General features: G+C 39.8%; 2 protein-coding genes across 5 annotated transcripts in view; one reads left to right on the forward strand and one right to left on the reverse strand.

Moving 5' to 3' along the window:
* The window catches only part of mtmr4 (myotubularin related protein 4), a 39977-nt gene extending 30621 nt beyond the window's left edge, over nucleotides 1-9356 (reverse strand). The window contains exons 1-2 of one of the 4 annotated variants that reach the window (XM_034606129.1): nucleotides 9082-9151; nucleotides 4319-4419 (exon numbers count right to left, since the gene is read on the reverse strand). In XM_034606129.1, the coding sequence (XP_034462020.1) occupies nucleotides 4319-4321 (3 nt within the window). In that variant the 5' untranslated portion in view covers nucleotides 4322-4419; nucleotides 9082-9151. Of the gene's footprint in view, nucleotides 1-4318; nucleotides 4420-5448; nucleotides 5578-9081 lie in introns of those variants that run through there. The other 3 variants (XM_034606130.1, XM_034606127.1, XM_034606128.1) reach the window with 3 other exon arrangements.
* A 1576-nt stretch (nucleotides 9357-10932) lies between these two features.
* Nucleotides 10933-17096, forward strand: hpda (4-hydroxyphenylpyruvate dioxygenase a). Its single transcript, XM_034606132.1, has 14 exons — nucleotides 10933-11024; nucleotides 11453-11479; nucleotides 11731-11793; nucleotides 12655-12759; nucleotides 12847-12889; nucleotides 12993-13075; nucleotides 13970-14059; nucleotides 14153-14259; nucleotides 14940-15017; nucleotides 15217-15379; nucleotides 15615-15686; nucleotides 15800-15922; nucleotides 16007-16123; nucleotides 16808-17096. Exons 1-14 carry the CDS (start codon nucleotides 11022-11024, stop codon nucleotides 16919-16921), a joined length of 1188 nt encoding a protein of 395 aa, XP_034462023.1. The 5' UTR covers nucleotides 10933-11021; the 3' UTR covers nucleotides 16922-17096.
* Nucleotides 17097-18653: the final 1557 nt, after the last annotated feature.

The following is an 18653-nucleotide window of genomic DNA, read 5'->3' on the forward strand; positions in this document are numbered from 1 at the left end:
CCTGTTTTTACATTTGATCTCAGTGTAAACCTGTATATGCAGTTGGGAATTCTTTCAGGTTTTTTTCTATATTAAACAACAATCTTTGATTTAAGCACACCTTTCATGTCTTTTTTCCAGTTTTCAGTAGTCGTCCATAAAAAAGTATACATCATACATTCAGTATATCTGTAATGTATGATGAGTGGGTCCACAGTCCAAACACTGGGCTTTCAATTCCTCCTTCCTGCCTGCCCAGCACAGCCCCACCCAAACCAGCTGCAAAAGTGAGCACCAGATTTGGCCTCCTGTGTCTTACATTTTATTTTAGGAAAGGAGGGCAGCGTTTCACCAACACAGTGTCAGCCTACATGTTAACACACAGCTATAGAAGTAGGATATGAATAAGACATAGGAAACAGGAATGGTCTATAAATCTACTCATATTTATCTTCATCTTTTAAGTATCTGAAAATGCTGCAATGATTGCAGCACACAGGCTGCATATGTTTATTCGTTTTATTACAGTTATCTGGGGCGAACTGAGCCATTAGCTTGAAGAAGCTGAGTGCTGAATGATGCATTAAAAGCATTAAAAAGCAAGCTGTCCAATATTTCTTAACTCACAATTGATTAGCTGCAAGGTGACCATTAAAAAGTTGTACATCAGAACATCTCAAACATATGGTATGCTCTGATTAAAAGACACACACAGTACCCTGAACAAAACAACATTACCAGGAAGAATAGGGAACCAGACAATGACAGCCTGACCTCAGGAACCAGAGCAAGGTCAAACAGTACTAGAAGCAAGAGATACAGTCAAATCATTAAAGACAACCTGGAACAAAACACAGGTGACTTAATCCTTATGTAAGAAGGTGACATCATATTGGGCAGTGACACAAAGACCAATTTTTGCATGTTGTTGGTGGCACCACAAACTTCTCTTGCTAGTTCTGCACAGCACCTACAAGGTAGTATTACAGTGTATTGTGGGTACCGAGAGTAGGGTAAACCAATCCCATTGTCCTCATTTCTATGCTCGCATTATCCTGCTAACAAGATCGCAGCATGAGTGGACAACAGAATGAACTCAATACTTCCCAGTTTGTTTCAGCGAAGAAGCTGAAGGCTGAGAGGCAATTGAACACTGCTTCACACAAGATAAGATTAAAAGGATCATATTACCTGTGGAACAAACTGCAGGAGCAAATGTCTGACAAGCCGAACTGAGAAAATGACCCTTAGATCAACAGCAGCTAAGGACAGGTAGAAGTATAATTAGCTGTGGCCACAGGGCGACTTTAAAAAAAGGACCAGCTAATGGAGCTGCACATCTTACAAAACAATAGACACGTTTAAATGGACAGCAATATTCTGATATTACCCAGATTAAAACAATGGTCTGATTTCCTATTTCTGATTACCTTAACCTAAATAAGATCATACTCAGATTAAGCAACAATCAAATTTAGACATGGAGCACTCTGACCTTAGTCACATTTTGCAGACACAGTTTACGTCTTATTCCCATGAACATCCAGTTGGAGTTTTCACAGACTTTTGCTACATGAATGTATGGCAGTTACCAACTGTTTGATGGTGCGCGCCCTGCGTTTGAGTTTAAACAAGTAGTATCTTATACCGAATAAGGTCAATAGTTTGAAAATTGCCGTCCATGTGAACATACTGAAAATCGATCAATCAGAGTAACTTCAAATATGGGGTTTACTGATCCCTAGTGATTGAAGTAGTCTACAGTGTGTTCTGAGTGTGGCTGTGCTCTATCAGTTTCTTACCACACCCAAAATGCAACATGCTAAACATAAGGATGGGTCAGTCAAAAGATGCATTTTAGAGTCAACTCAAACAAAACTTCAACACAGGACTAGCCGAGGTCCACGTCCTCACTCTATGTGCATCAGTGGGCACATAATTTGTTCTTCAGTTCTGCCATTAATCAGGCCCATAGCTCGACCATGTGTCTCACAAAAAGTCAGAGCTGGGCATGTGGCCATGGTGGCATTCTGTGGACCCAGCTCACAAGAACCTCGGAACACACGTCCTCTAGTTACACTTCCTATTTCTGTCCCATAAAAGCTCATTAGTTTCAAGAGGAATTTGTCGCTGCTTCCCGTCTATTAGGGCTTAAGTACATTTGCTGTGGGTTCAGGAAAGAGCAAACAGACAGAACATATCTTGGATATTCTATGCTAGAATTACAGAATAATATGCATTTAACACCTAATTTGAGAAGCATTACATGGCTACACAGATCATAATCTTTGACAAATGGAGCACTTTGGTCAAATATTTGTGAGACACTGATCAAGTCACTGTAATGGCTGACGACAAATGCTAGTAGAGTTGTGAACTTAACATAACCCATCTCTCACATTATATATGCTATGCTTCAGTATAATTACAGTATAACCCTCTGGCCTTCAACAGCGGCAATGATTAGACAAACTATACACTTGTCTCACAAATAAATCTGAAAGTCAGCATTCCCACAGCAACACTCACATTCTAAAAAAATGCATGTGGCAACTTGAAGGTGCACAGATTTATTTAATGGATAAGTTACATTACACAAAAATGTTTGCCTCAGAAGTGAACAGTCTTCGACTTCCACTAGAGGGCAGATATCTATCCATTAACTCCTGTCGGACACTCAAGTCAAGGTCGTCTTGGGAGGGTGTGTACTTAAAAACCATCAGCACAACAGAGAGCTGTTCCAGAGACATGTGGCAGGAAGCTGCATCACACGTAACACATGTAACATCTGTTCCCTCTACAGAGCATGGTCCTGAATAAAACAATCTGTTACCCTGCTGCAAAACTACTTATGAAATGTAGAGAGATTCTGACTGGGGAAAGTCAATTTTCACTTAAACTGGGCTCAACTACAGGAATTTGGGCCAATTTAAGCCGGACTCAAGGCCCTGCCAAGGCTACCAAGGCTAACGTCAGCTAGCATGCTAATGTTGACAGATATTAATAAGTTACAGTTAAAATCTAACCTGAAGAATAGGTTACCAGCATTATGCACATCTCTCTGACCACTTTCTCATCCAGACTCTTTCAGCATTCTGCTTTTACATTAGAGGACGTTGTCGCTTCATGCCACTCTCCATTTTCGTTACATCTTCTTCACCATGAGGCCACATGAGAGGGCCTTTGAAGAAATAATCCTAGTGAAATCCTGTTTGTGTGATGCGTTATTATTTTTAAATATTTAAGAATATAGGGAAGAATATTTCTGAATTTTCTCCTTACTGGGATTGGGGCGGTCCGGCCAACCCCCCAAGAAAATAATAATAAATAAATGAATAATAAATAAAAAGGGAAGGCACTAAGGCTTCTGGGGTGAAAAACTCTTTTAGCCTTTACTCTATCTGGGTGGCCCCTTTGGCAGCATCCCTCTTGGCAGCACCACTGCATCCAGGTGCATTACGCAGCGCCGGTCAACAAGAGTCTCTGCTCCTCTGCTCTTTTCTAATCACTCACACTTTGCACTAACCTTTATAAAAAGCTGCTGAGTTCATAATTTTGTTCATAGATAAACGGGGCGTCACTTCTTCCCCAACAATAAAGTTAAAACACTGCGTTGTGTCATAATCTGCAGGAAGAATTTCTCTCCTGATCCTTCACTGGTTTCCCACCCAAATACATGGCCTAGCAGACTTGAACATGCTGGAGATACCATCTCTAAGAAGTTAACCCAGAGTTTCTGTGACGATAAACAAAGCATTGTTGGTCACTAATCATATTTAGCCTTGGCTAGCATAATCCAAAATATTTGTTTCACCTGCATTTATAAACTAAGAGCACAGACTGAAGTGGAAGCTGTGATTGAAGGTTTGTTTTTTTGTTATGTCTGACAAACAAATGAGACATGTACACTTCCAAGCCCAAAAGAGGGCAGGTGTTGAGCTTGTCTGTTTAAGAGCAACTGCGCACATTTTCACAATGACTGAAAATGTGAGTCCTGCAGTGTTTTTTTTTTATTTGATATGTGATAGATACATTTATATACTACTGTTTGTAAAGAAACATCTGCAGTGGTAAATGAGAATATTGTTTAAAATAATATGGAATCCTAAACCGCACTGTGGGGAGTTGAAACAGTGACAAAGGTTTGCTAAGTGTATCCTATTGTTAAGCATATTGCAACACCCTGCACTTGGTTAAGGCCTGTAACAGTATTGTGCCATTTCCTATGTGAGAGTTAAGAAATCCCAAATTGCCATTTCACCTTCATAAAGCAACTAGTTTACTATCAACCACAAATCTGCAATCTACAATCCCCAACCAAGTAGTGTGATTGGCTCACCATGCTGCCAGCCCGTGCTGTAGACAGTTGGTCTGGGTGCTCCTCTTCAGATCCCGCCCTCTCCTCCCGTCTACTGGGCTCTGCTGTGCCAGCGATGGCTCCTGCCAAGATAAAGACACACTACCTTTAGACATTGGGTGTGTATAGTGCGGGGGTGTTTGAGGGAGTGTGTGTGATTGTGAAAAATGGCAGGATTTCAAATCTGCTTGTAGTTAAGTACAGCATGCACAATGAATGCTGGCACTAAAATAATGTGTAATGTACTTTTCACTTTAATAGAACTGACCACAGTCCCAGCAGCTCTCAGAGGAATGTTGGGGTATACATAGTGATGGTTAGAGTGGCTGGGACAAGAAGTACTCTCGACAAATCAGGTCAAGTCAATGTAAACACTCCACACATGCAGCGCTGCAGACAGACGTGCATGCACAAGCAGGAAGTCTGTTGCCACATAGCAAACCTTGGAGTGGATCACATGACATGACCCGACGGGAGAAACTCCGATTTAGGGGAAACACAAACTCTACATTCCTCATCAGTTTATCGGCAGCCAATAAGATACCAGCAGGAGACGCAAGTACAACAGATGCAAACTCCACAACTCTTTTTACACACTCAGCACACCATGTCCTGATCCGCTTCAGACATGACCAAGAGTTTCTGACATTCATTCCAACACTGAATAGAAGCTTTGTCACAGTGGCTGCTCACATTATAAAGCAACAAGTCTAAATACTCAAAATAAAAGACGGTGAAACACGGAGCAGCCTGCACCTAATGAAATAACTAACTACGGTATGAAAAAGCAACACAAATAATGCACTGCCTTCTCTTCCTGTGTGCACGCAAGCTCTGTCAGGAGGGAGTGGCATTTACTACAAAGTCTGTGACAAATACACACAGGCAGCAAGACTAAACAGAGATATAATGTTCACTCCCTTGTGTTTATACTGAGTATACTGCAAAACATTGCTTCCAAGGACATGGATTGAAAAGCTCAATGTGCAGTGCTGTCATCTCACTTCCCCCACTGTTTATTTCAGACACACCCCCTTTTGCACACAGTCTCACAAAAAGAAAAGGAAAACTATTACTCTCAAAATAATATTTTCCACGTAACCTTCTCTTACCTGTGCAAAGTGGCGAATCACACTTTGTGCTGAAACTTCTCTCTGCCTTTTAAGCTTGAACAAAAGCTCAATGCCTTGCAGTAGTGGTAGTCTCATCTACCAAACACATACTGGTTGTAATCCACTGCATGACATACCGCCCTCCCTCCCTTCCTCCCTCCCTGGCTCCGTCTCTATTGCTTACTCTTTTTCCCTCCCACTCTCTAAGTGCCAGGCTTCTCAAAGTGAAAGGGGCCATACTACAGGGCACGGACATTTCACCCACCTACAATAAACTAATGACTCATTTTATCAAAAAGGGATGGTTCGATTGCTTACCAGTTATAAATAGAGAAATCTCCCCGTTTAAGAAACCAGTAAGGATTGTTTACAAAAAAAAAGGTTAAATGTTACACTCAAAGCAATGAGACAAAGTGTAGTGAAAAGGTAACAATCGGATTTGAATAACCTTTAATTAGCAAGTTACACATTTAGCAGAGAAACAATCTAGTTTAGAGTAAGGAGACCAAACCTTTAAAGGAACAGTGTGTGTGTGTAGGATTTTGGGGGGGGTCTACTTGACAAAATGTTTTCACCCCTGTCCGTTTGTTTGTAGATTGGTTTGCAGGATTACGCAAAATCAATGGAACCGATATTCATGACATTTTGTGGAGGGGTGGGACATGACCCAAGGAAGAACCTGTTACATTTTGATGGCCAGAGAAATGAGAAGGCGGATCCATAAACTTTTTTTTCCTTAACATTGTGAGATAGGTCATTTTTAAACATTTTCATTGATTTCTCAAAGAATAATTCATGAATCATAAGAAAAAAATCTGGATCTGGTGAATTTAAATGTGGTTTCAAGAGAGGACTGTTTGGCCTTGGCAGTGAGTGCCAATCTAGTTAATCATGTTTTTTTTTGTGTATAAACATCATTGTGCTTTCATTGCCTTAAAATGAACCTTTCGAAATGTACATAGTAGCAGGACCTCTTCCAAGGAGTCAGACGTTCACATGCTTTGTTTGCAGTATGGTGCTGGGAAGGTAATGTGCAGTGGGTTTATCAGAGGTTGTTTGCTGAGAATAGCTGCCCGCTGTTGCTGGAGACTGGGGTAAAGAGAAACGTGATGCTGTACCATGCACTGTGTACCATACAGTACATTTGTGCTCTGACAAAACAACAAACCAAAACAGGTCAAAATCCCTGCAAACTCATGTTTTAGTACCTCTTCTATCCAATTAGTGTACGTTATATTAGAAACCATTAATTTTTCAAAAGATGCAAAAATAACTTTCCCAAATACTGTTTTGGCAGCAGTTACAAAATAGCATAGTTATTTTTCCATCTAGGTAGGTACACATTTGGGTGGATTAATTTGTGCAAGAAATCACTTTGTCTAAAAGTATAAGCCAACATTTTGTCCCCTTCATTTACTCTGTCTTCATATGAAAACACAAACATACACTGATGCAAAAATTACAATTTGCAATCATTCTGCTTTAAAAAGATTCTGAAGAAATAATACATATGGAAAAAAATAAAAAGTAAAACTTGTGTGATCTAATCTGTGCCACAGCATTTGCCCTCAGTTGACACCAGCTTATAGGAAATTCTTTAGAAAATAAATGACACACCAGAGACCGCAGCTTGTGTGAGTTCAAATTTACCATGTGATTTTTTAAAATTAAATGTCTTGGCAAGAATTGGCTTATTAATAAAAGGTATCTACCACACCCACCTCTGTATTATGCAACAGGCATGCTCATGCATGTCAAATCCTGTGTGCACATAGGGACTGCTGTGTTCTGTACATGATACTGGTTCATTAAATGGTAAATTAGTCTCAATTTGATGGCCTTTTTAGCTTATTAAAAACTATTGTGTGATAACTCCCCACGCAGTTTTCTGCTTAATGAAGACTTCACAATATGCCACATTGATTTCACTCAATACCAGTCATATGCCTCCATGATACATAGCTACACTGTATGCTAGTAGTGATTGAATACCTGTTTCTGGGTAGGTGGTAGCATTGCAATGTTTTGAGTTATGATTAAAATAGGTAGTGATTATTGTTTATTAACATTCCAGCAATGTATTATTCCACCAACTAGTCAGTAACTTACTACAAAGACCCCGCTAGGCACCGTTCCCCTGTCTGCTCAGCTGAGACGTGTGGCAGACTGACAGGAGGGCTGCCTCTTAAAAGTCACAAATTTGAATCATTTTAAGAATCTCAGTGGAATGAGGGGTCTCTGTCAGTGTCCAGCTACTTCAGGAGAGATTTGGTTTCCTTGAGGCATGATGATATGTATGATGCTTGTATCTAGCCAATGCCTTGTTGCCATGGCATGAACACTCATTTACCAGCTCATTAGGTTCAGCTAAAACTAATGCAGGCTAAGACAGCAGTCCGGCAATATATATCCTACCTATCCTACACTTGTCCTCTATCCTATCCTACTTTATAACAGTTATAATGTTCAAAATATGTTGAAACAGCTTTAGAGAGGGGCTGATTCAACACTGGAGGCTATGATATGAACTCTATGGGACAGTGGATCTACAATTCAACAGGAACACAAACTGCATTATTCTGAACGGGTAGAATTTACTGAGAGGTACTGTAATATTAGAACGCATTGGTTTGAAATGTTTCATAATCTTTTACCCTCTTCATTTAGTTTTACTTCAGTCACGTGTTCAGTTGCATTCCATGTGCACTAATTACTGATAATGTAAACTTTTAACTAAAGTTGTACTTTAGTTCCTTGTGGTGATTTAAAATACAATAAATAAATCAATAACTTCCGCTTACGTGACAGCAAGTTAATCTTTGTTGAATAAGCAAAATAAAACAAAGGGGAAAAAAACGGGTGGCATCAAAAATGCATGATGGACTTCACTATTTTCACAATATCAGTGCAAATGCTTAAACAAGAAAACAGCCATTTACATCTAAAGTAAAAATTAAATGTCCGATTCCATAACTTTGTGGCCATTCGTGTTGATAAACCCTGACTAAAGCTACATTATGTGGATCAACAGAGTTGTTAGATAATAAGCACAAATACTCAAAGCAGCTGCAAATGAAGCATCACCAGAGACAGTAGCTGTGATGAAAGGACTTTTGCAATACCAGTTCCCTTTTCTCACTCCACGGTGATTTCCACTGATCTAAAAACAAACAATTTGAAATGTTCCATCCTCCCACTGCACTGCTCGCTCCTCTGGGCAGAGAATAACAGGTGACAACACAACAGGTGTTAACGACCTAACACACTCAAAGTTTAAAGTCGTGCTGAAATGGGGAAAGTGAAAGTGGACGACAGCCTCACTATGTAGAGAGCGGCTCGTTGACAAACCGAAAGTGTGTGTGTGGGAGTGGGAGTGTGTGTGTGTGTGTGTGTGAGAGAGAGAGAGAGAGAGAGAGAGAGAGAGCACTGTTTGCAAACGCTAGCATCCTGCTAGCTACCGGTTAGCACCACTATTAGAAGCTAGGGTGTAAATTCCTCCCTTTTTCCAACAGGAAACGGCAAAACGACTTAATGTTCAGATGTCCAACACATGTCCGACAACCCGAGGACATGTCAACCGCGATATATTAGACACAAGTTCGCTTATTTTAAAAATTAAACCGAGTTACTCACTCAGAAAGAATCAGCTGACACAACGGTGACTCAGTAGACTACGAGACTTCCGCATTCTTGCGTGATGACTACAGCGCCAACCAATCGTCGGGAAGGAAACTCAACCCTCTGGTCCAATGGCGTTAGAGAATGCGCACCAGCCAATGAGCGTCAACAACAGTCGAGAGAGCGGCTTGCACACACCCACAGCACAGCCAATCAGGTGCCAGAAAGCTCCTGAAGCGCACCAATGGAAAATCACAGCGCGGCACAAACTGGATGCACACGTACACTGAGCGGAGAGTGCGCACGTAGAGTTGTGTCAGGTCAGCAGGGAGTTCGAATACTGTGAACAATTAAAAAGTTAGTTTCAGTTTTCACACAAGACTAAATAGAGAAGCGTGAAAAGAGAAGTGAAAATGACATTTAAAGGTCATAACAGAAGGACAATACATTTGAATGCCTGATCAAAACAGCTTAACCTCCGCAGAGCACTGATCTGAATCTGAAGCCATTAATAACTGATCAATCCAACAGGAGAAAATTATATCACAACATCTTTTTTATTATTATAATTGATTAGCTGTCGAACAAGCAAATAAATAAACATTCCAGTTCCCATTGTTTTATCTAACCTGATGATTATCTGTGTTTAATTGCTATTTTGGATCACTGTAAATAAAATATCTGTTAGATAGATCTGTTTAGATATCTAAAGAACTTAGACTGTGTTCTGGGGGGATTTTGGGTGGATTTCTGACATGATGAACCAAAAAGATGAATCAGTTATTAGATCAATCAATGATCTGGTCACTTCATGTTTTGAATTTCCATGACAAACAGTATTCATGTAGACTTCAACAACACCCGTCTGCAGGATTCTGTTTTAGCTCCCTCACACAGACAGAGGACTGAATGTGTACATTGTGCAGCTGACGTGCCCGTGCAGTTTACAGTATACTGTCACTGGGGCCAGACACTATTTCTGTTCAGCAGCCTTGTCTGTCACAGCCTGGGCCTGACCTCACATGCTCTCCTGCACCAGTCAACAGCCACACAGCGACTCACCTCTTTGTTGCTTATGTTTGCACAGCAAGGAAAATATATAACTCTCCCTAATGTAAATGTTATTATTACCTGAAATCACATGCAGATTCAGCAATGTTCAGAATTATGCTGCAGTTAATCTAAGTGTTAGATCTTGATTCACTTGTGATCACAGCCCTCAGTGTGTAAATTATTCGTGATTAAAAATAAAAACATGCAATTAACAGGAGTGGTACACACTGTTCATATGCAGCAAGAACGTTGTGCCTCTTGTACACACTGACCTCACAGTGCATGGCTGCTGATCTTTTTCTATTTATGGTGGTTATATTAGACAGGGTTGCTCCCTCTGGTGGTGGAAGTCAGACACCAGAGAGGGAGAGGGTCTGTCCTGATAGAACAACATGAGTATTTGTCATTTTGTATCCTCAACCCTTTTACTTCTGACGTTTTTTCTCAGTGCAGAACTCTCAGGTCAGAGCATGTGCCATTTTTTCTCCATACTTCAATAAGCTTCTTTTACCTAACATTAAAAATTCTTCACCTGATCTGTAGTGCATGTTCACGTATGAACAAGAGGTATATGAAGTATCTCATCTAATCACTGTATTGTGATTGTAGTGTCTGTATTTCAATGTTTTCCCTAAGCTGTGGAGTGTCTGTCGATATGAGAATGGAGGCCCTGAGGACGATGGAGGGCGCCTAGAGAGAGAACCCTACACAGGGGCCACTGCTGTGGATCTTTGTAGCTCGAGTGCAGCGGGGAGCGAGGAGGTGGACAGGTGGGTGTAGATCCCAAAGGACCAATCACAGCTGGTCATCAGGTCAGTACTTATCTGCACAGCCTCAGGCCAGACTCTGATTTTGATCACTTTTTTTCTTTCTCTGGACTGTGGCCCATCTGTAATCACAGCATGGTAAGAGACTTCAGCATTATCACATGCAGTTATGATAATAATGATAAATATTTTTTAAACTTTATTTGTATAGCACCTTTCATACAATATGCGCAGCTCAAAGTGCTTACCATACAACATAGATACAAATAAAAACATGTTTAAATGTAATTCAGAGAACAGATTTAAGTAATATAAGAACATATAATAAAAAAAATAAATAAATAAAATTGAAAAAATGCATAGAAGTCATAGAGTTATGATGAGCAGGTGCCTTCTGATGTAAGACATAGGATTGTTTCACAGCCAAGTAATTTAGGACATAATTGGATTTTCCCTGGATAATAACCAATGAACTCATATTAAAGTATTAGATCTATCTGCTGCAGGTTAGTCTGAGCAACTGCTGATGAAATCATGATGACTTACATTCTTTTCTTTCTTTTCAGACCAGCTACACAGATAAAGGGGAGAAGGTAAAATTAAAACTGCTTCTGAAGGAGTCTGGTGTGTGGTAGTAGTTTAATGTGTAAACTTGACCGTTCTGTCAAGTTACTTGTTAAACGCATTGTATAAATCATATTGTTTTGCAGAAGAAAGGCCTGAAACATTAACAAAGAATAAATAAGTCATTTAAAACTTAAAGCTGAATTTCAGAAAAACAATCCTCTAAAACACATAAACTGATTAACTACTGATTTCTCCTGTTGTTTTTTTTGTCTTTTAGCATGAAAGGGGAAAGTTTGTCAGGTTTCATCACCTCACCTTCTGGGTCGGCAATGCTAAACAGGTCAGTATGCAAACACTGACATCAGCGAAGCAGCTAAACGTTCACATTGTTTTTCATCTGTGACATTGTCATGATCTCAGTGCAATCAAAGCTAAATCTATTAGGCAAATTATGCACTTTTTAGAATCAAAATTAGGTTTAAAAATAATTTTAAATAGTTGTATGAATTTTAATCTTTACAGAAACATCTACAGGTTTTGGTTTGTTAATTATATAATAATTCTAAATGTATTTCCCATATAAAGGTTTTGTATCTTTAGCCTCTGGAACATTTTTTTCCCTTGCTCTGTTTCTGCTTTTGTTTCTCAATAAGTCACAGTCTGCATTTTACAGCTCACACAATTAATCCAAATTAAACTACAAGAAAAAAACAATTCTTTTAATAACTTTTCAAACACGATTTCCAAACTAATAATATTTCTTTGTCCTAAATGGAAGTAAACTGAGTATCTTTGGGGTTAGGAGTGTTGGTCGTTCTGGTAAAATATAAAGGGGCATCTTTCATGATATTCTGACACTGACGGATAAAACAATTAATTTAGATTAGATTTAGTTTAGATTCTTAGGCCTATCTCCAATTATTATCCAATAGATATACATTTATTATGAACATCTTAGATTTAGAACAATGAAGTAGTTGCAGTGCTGTCAGATTTATACATTTGAACATAATATGGATGATATGTCAATTTACTGAACCCACCAGTTTCTCAGACTGGTAGTGTATTTGATCAGTCTGGCTCAGACGACACACATCCAGGGCTGGTTGATTGACACTGGACACATGTGACAGTGTGTCTCACTTTGTAAAATTCAATGAGAAATGCTCTTCACATTAAAGACAGTCTGATCACTTTGCAGGCGGCCTCGTTCTACTGTGATAAAATGGGCTTCGAGCCTTTCGCCTACAAGGGTCTGGAGACTGGCAGCCGAGAGGAGGTGTCTCATGCTATCAGACAGGATAAGGTAAGCAGTATAACATGCTAATGGCATTACTACACACTGATTTTACAGTTTATCTAAAAGCTGACCATCTTCCCTCTCTCCTCACAGATAATATTTGTTTTTGCAACTGCACTAAATCCTGGAAATGAAGGTGAGTTTTCACATAATAAAACTTGAGACTATATGAACATAACATACAAATATATGAAGCATATACATGTCTGAGTTTCTGAATGTCTTTCATCTTTTCTCAGAGATGGGAGAATACTTCATTAAACACGGAGACGCAGTCAAAGACATCGCTTTCCAAGTCGAGGACTGTGACTTCTTAATCAAGGTACACTGATACAGAGGGCCTGTGTTGGACGGTGATGTGCTGGTGGATGTTGTACAGGAGGAAGTAGAATTAGACAGAGATTTCATTGCAAGAAGCAGTCATGATTTTCATAGTTTCATTTTGTTTGACAGTTCTGGCCAGTGTGTTTTCTGGAACATTATATACTACACAGTTCTAACTATTTGACACAGTTCGTAAAAGAAGCACTTAAGTGTTTTAATTAAATAAGAGTAGCAATACCACAGGGTAGAAGTACAAAAATGTATTAGACTCAATGAAACTTCTTTTGAAAATTTGCATTGTGCAGAATGGCCTGTTCAGAAGCTATATATCTAATATTATTAGATTATAATTACTTATCTTATCTTATTTGAGCTAAACTTATAATACATATATTTTTATAATCTATAAAATAAATGTAGTTGAGTGAAAATACAATATGTAGAAGTATTAGTATTAGTAATAGAAGTAATAAGTAATAATAAAGTAATATGTGTAGGTAGTGGATTTGAGTCTCACTACATATAAATGCACTTACTTGTATTTTTTGAACATCTGAATCCCTGAAACAGGGGTAAACATGTTGATGTAACAGGCTCCACTAAAGGGCAGCCTTGATGTCAACTGGTTGATTTGATGTCATCAGTTCAGTCGAGGTCAGATTGCAGGTTTGGATAAACTCTCTGTGTTGACCCTCGTTTTCACAAAGAAACACAATTACTACTGATTTCATGCAAAGATCTACAGCAGCAGCAGATCACAACCGGCACTGAGTAGGGAGATATTCTGTCCCCAGCCACTGGAGGGCTTCCCGGAGCTGCGTACACACAGAAACACAGAGTGTGAGTTTGCTTCTGCTTATCTGATCTGATCCCAACACCCCTGTGCTTACAGACAGCTAAAGAGCGAGGAGCTGTGGTGGTCAGGGAGCCCTGGGTGGAGCAGGACAGCCATGGGAGGGTCAAGTATGCTGTGGTTCAGACGGTACGTAAAGACTGACGCACATGAGAGAGTCTCACGTAAATACACACATGAAACTGGAAATGATTAATTATTGTGTCAATGTTTGGTCCTCAGTATGGAGACACAACACACACACTCATTGAATACCTCGGACCCTACAAAGGCCTTTTCTTGCCCGGCTACAGAGAGCCTCTGTTCAGGGATCCTCTGTTAGCCACACTGTGAGTCAATAACATTTTATTATCACATAAAACGTAAACAAAATTTATTTGAGGGACCTTTCAGTATAAATTTGTAGCAAACAATTAAATACTTTAACATACCTTGTCTTTATACCTCCTCTTTCAGTCATACTGAAATTATTGTAAAGCTCCACTCAGAGTATATGTAGCAATACTACAATGTCAAATACTCCTCCACTGGTACATTTTAATATATTAAAATATTATATTAGGTTAATATTCATATTTTTAATATTAATATTAGGCTAACTTTACCCAGCACCCATGGCTAGAAAAGTAATCAATCAATCAATCAATCAATCAATCAATCAATCAATCAATCAAACCCAAGGCAAGAATGTATGTTTCAATGTTTGTGCTATTTTGTTTACTAATAATATGTTTTGTTTTCACTTGGTGTATGAGTTTTTTTTCCGATTTTGTTATTTTTCAAGTGGTAGAGTGAATGTACTTAGTTACTTATCACCACAAGTGTACTGGTCTAATTTGGCCTGACCTGCTGGAAAGTATAACGCTCGGTTCTTATAAACTGAATAGTGACTCAATAATGAATGAATAGTGACTTTTATTTTGTTTCCAGAGTCTTTTCCGTTTTTACACTCAAACAAAAACCAGTCATTTAAAAAGCTCATCCGTTCAGTGTTTTTCTATCTCTACAGTCCACCAGGAGGTTTGAACTTCATCGATCACATTGTGGGAAACCAGCCAGATGATGAGATGGTGCCAATTTCGGACTGGTAAGACTCCTGTTTGAGCGCACGTACACACTCGACGGCCAGTGGGGGACACACGGGGGCAAGAGGAAAAGCAAACACTCCGCCTCTGTCTCAGGGTCAAACCCAACATCACTGGTCAGCGAGAGGAGAGGACACATGTATTTCCACGTAAGTCCCAGTTAGCTTATCATCAAATCCTCTGCTGTTCTCCAAACTCCAGGTATCAGAAATGTCTGATGTTCCACCGGTTCTGGTCAATAGATGACAAGCAGATACACACACACTACAGTTCACTGAGGTCCATAGTGGTGGCCAACTATGAGGAAACCATCAAGATGCCCATCAATGAGCCGGCCAGGGGGAAGAAGAAGTCACAGATTCAGGTGCGTCGTCAGCTCATTTCATCAATAGAGCTCATTAAACACTTATCACAGCAGTTAGTTCTGGTAACTGGTCCTCAGGGGTCCACATGTGGGGCCCCAGCACAATAAGTTCTCATATATGGATCCATGGGTCCAGCTAATTGTGGTTTGTGACATTAGAAATTGTGACACATCCTGGTCTACAGCCCTGTCTCAGTGGCATTGTCATTCATGTCCCTCTTGTCCCTCTGCACAGGAATATGTGGACTATAACGGTGGAGCAGGTGTTCAGCACATCGCCCTCAACACGTCAAACATCATCCAAGCTGTGAGTCCCCCAACGTTTAATCATCATCAAAAGTTGATCCACAGACTTCGAACATCCTCCCCTAAATCTACAAGCAGAGGCAAGTTTTACGTTTTTTTTCTTTCTCAAAACAGATCGTGAACCTGCGAGCCCGAGGGATGGAGTTCCTCGCAGCGCCTGACACGTACTACGACAACCTGCGGGCGAATCTCAAAAACGCCAAGATCAAGGTGAAGGAGGACTTAGACCGTTTACAGGTGAGGAAGTGTCAAGTTGCAAATGATTCACAGGCCTTTTTTTTGCTCATGTTCTAAACTATTAAAAATCTGTTTCTTTTCAAGGAATTGAAAATCTTAGTTGACTTTGATGACAAGGGCTATCTCCTCCAAATCTTCACCAAGCCTGTGCAGGACAGACCGACCCTTTTCCTGGAGGTCATTCAGAGGAACAACCACTTTGTAAGTGACCAGTTATGCAATCAACAGGTAAACCTGAGAAGCTGGGGGAAAGCCTTTCAGCATTTCATCGCCTCACTGGTGGGACTCACAGGCCTGTGGTCTTGTTAAAGAAGCCAGAGCGGCCTGAACACCTGTTTAAAGCTCCCACCCAGTGTGAACAGAGTAACAGCAGCCCACTTGTAAAAGCTCAGTAAATCTATCACAGGCACAGATTAAAAGGCTCACATGCTTCTCAGTGAGGGGGATCTTTGGATTGTGTTGCACCCTGTGGCACTCAATTTATAACACCCGGCGCCCATTCTTGCTTGTCAGAACAGGCACGTCTTGTCACTCTCCAGCGTTTCAGCAAGCCTCCAGATGTGGAGACAATGCATGAAAGTAAGAAACCGAATCCGAACCACCGCAAAGAATCTCTCAGAGCAACCACCAGCACTTGATCTTTTTGATTTCCTATGAAAATATTTACATGATTAATTTCGCGAGCTGCCGGCGAGCTCAGCTCCCTGTCGGAGGGGCCCATGTGGACGTTTGAACCCTGTGAGAATATGTATCCGCTGTTCGTTATCCAACATCAAAGTGGTGAACTGCGTCTGGGAGAAGAATCCCCAGAGCCATAAGGAATGACACAGAAGACGGCAGATCTCTGGGTAATTAGCCATCTGTGTGTGCCTGTTCTCTCTCCAGGGCTTTGGGGCAGGGAACTTCAAGTCTCTCTTTGAGGCCATTGAGAAGGACCAGGATGCCCGGGGCAACCTCACTGTGCTGACACCCCAGGGCCAGGCCAAGGCCTTGTACTGACGCTCACCCTGCTGCCGCCGCCAGACCGCACTGAGGCCGTCGGATATGGATGTACATTTCAGCAACGCCAGCAGTATATCAAACACAGTCTTCATGTGACAAGCACCATCAGATAAGCTCAAAGCTGTCTGAAGATTTCATGCTGTATGGCTAAATAAAGAAACTCATGCTTGTGGCTTGTCGTCAGTGTGTAGAATTTAGTGATATCTAGTGGTGAAGTTGCATGTTGCAGCTGAATACCCCTCACCTCACCCTCCCCTTCCAAACATGAAAGAGAACCTGTGGTAGCCTTCAGTTGTCATAAAAACTCAAAAGGTGTTTAGTTTGTCCAGTCTGGGCTACTGTAAAAAACATGGCTGCCTCCATAGTGAGGACCCGCTCCCGATGTAAATATAAACTATTTAAATATAAAGGACCCATTCTAGGGTAAAGAAAACCATTGGTACAATTTAGATGTTTACACACTAGTTAAAACATAACTATTACTAACATAACTAAACATAACTATTCAATTTCTGACAATAGATTATTTCACCTAAATCTTACACACTGCACCTTAAAAACATGATGTTTTGAATGCAGGGATTCGCTGTTGCATCTCCATCACTTAAACATACGACTTAAGTAATATTTCTTCTAAAAATTTCAATTCAGTCATCATCTACTCTGCTTCGTGTCAGTCAACCTACAAGTGAAATTTATCCAGCCCTGTAAATTAGGCAATTGTCTATTTAACCTGTTGGCGTTGGGCTATCACAAATATATCGAATTAGCGTTTGATATGAAAACTTATACAACAATATACAGAAAAATATGCTGTTGGTAATTTAAGTGGTGAATGGTGACAATACCTGAATGGATAAATACAAAAATAAAAAAATAAAAAATTCCCTATTCCCTAATTTCTATTTGTGGTCCATGTACAGATACAACTTTTCCATCTACAAATACAGACAGAGTCTTATAACAGGTGAACACTGTTTCTCAGTTGAGTTACATGATGACTGAGTGTCATTTGAACACATGCGTCAGTGGAGGAGACACAACTCAAAAAAAGGAATTCTTAGCGTTTTGAACATTTTGAAAATTACGTTGGACAATTTGCCAAATCTTTTAAAATTCTACAGCCGACTTAGAAATATCTCTCCTTCATTTTAAATGACATCACACCTTGTGTTTTAAAATGTTTTTGAATCCTAAAACTTCCTATAATTTACAGGTTTAAATACTAGAGAATTTTAACCCTATAATAAACCATATAAACCCTGTAAATTATATCCAACATTCTTCTTCCAAGGTCTGATAAATTGGCCCAATTAAATTTAATACTTTGAAGGACACTTGTGTGTGTGGGGTAATTTTGGATTAACTATTCCACAGGAGCCCAAACAAAACACATAAGAAAAGATGTATGTAACACAGGTCTTATTTCAAAATAATTTATTTGCATATACTTGGAATGAAGACAGGTTGATACATCTGTGATGGCACTGGTCAGTTTCCACATAGGAACATTCAGTCTATACAGAAACCACTCTTTCAAACCTGGACAAAATGGATAAATATATTAGTAAATAAATATATTAGTGACATGTCACTATATTGAAATGTTCTATTATATATAAAATACAACACTATTTCATTTCTGTTTTTGTTGTTCTCGTTTTTGTACACAAAGTATCCAAAATATACTGACACATCCCTTAAAAGTTCTGGAGGGATTTGTTTTTAC

This window comes from Hippoglossus hippoglossus, chromosome 14 (genome assembly GCF_009819705.1).
Source record: "Hippoglossus hippoglossus isolate fHipHip1 chromosome 14, fHipHip1.pri, whole genome shotgun sequence".
Taxonomy (NCBI): domain Eukaryota; kingdom Metazoa; phylum Chordata; class Actinopteri; order Pleuronectiformes; family Pleuronectidae; genus Hippoglossus; species Hippoglossus hippoglossus.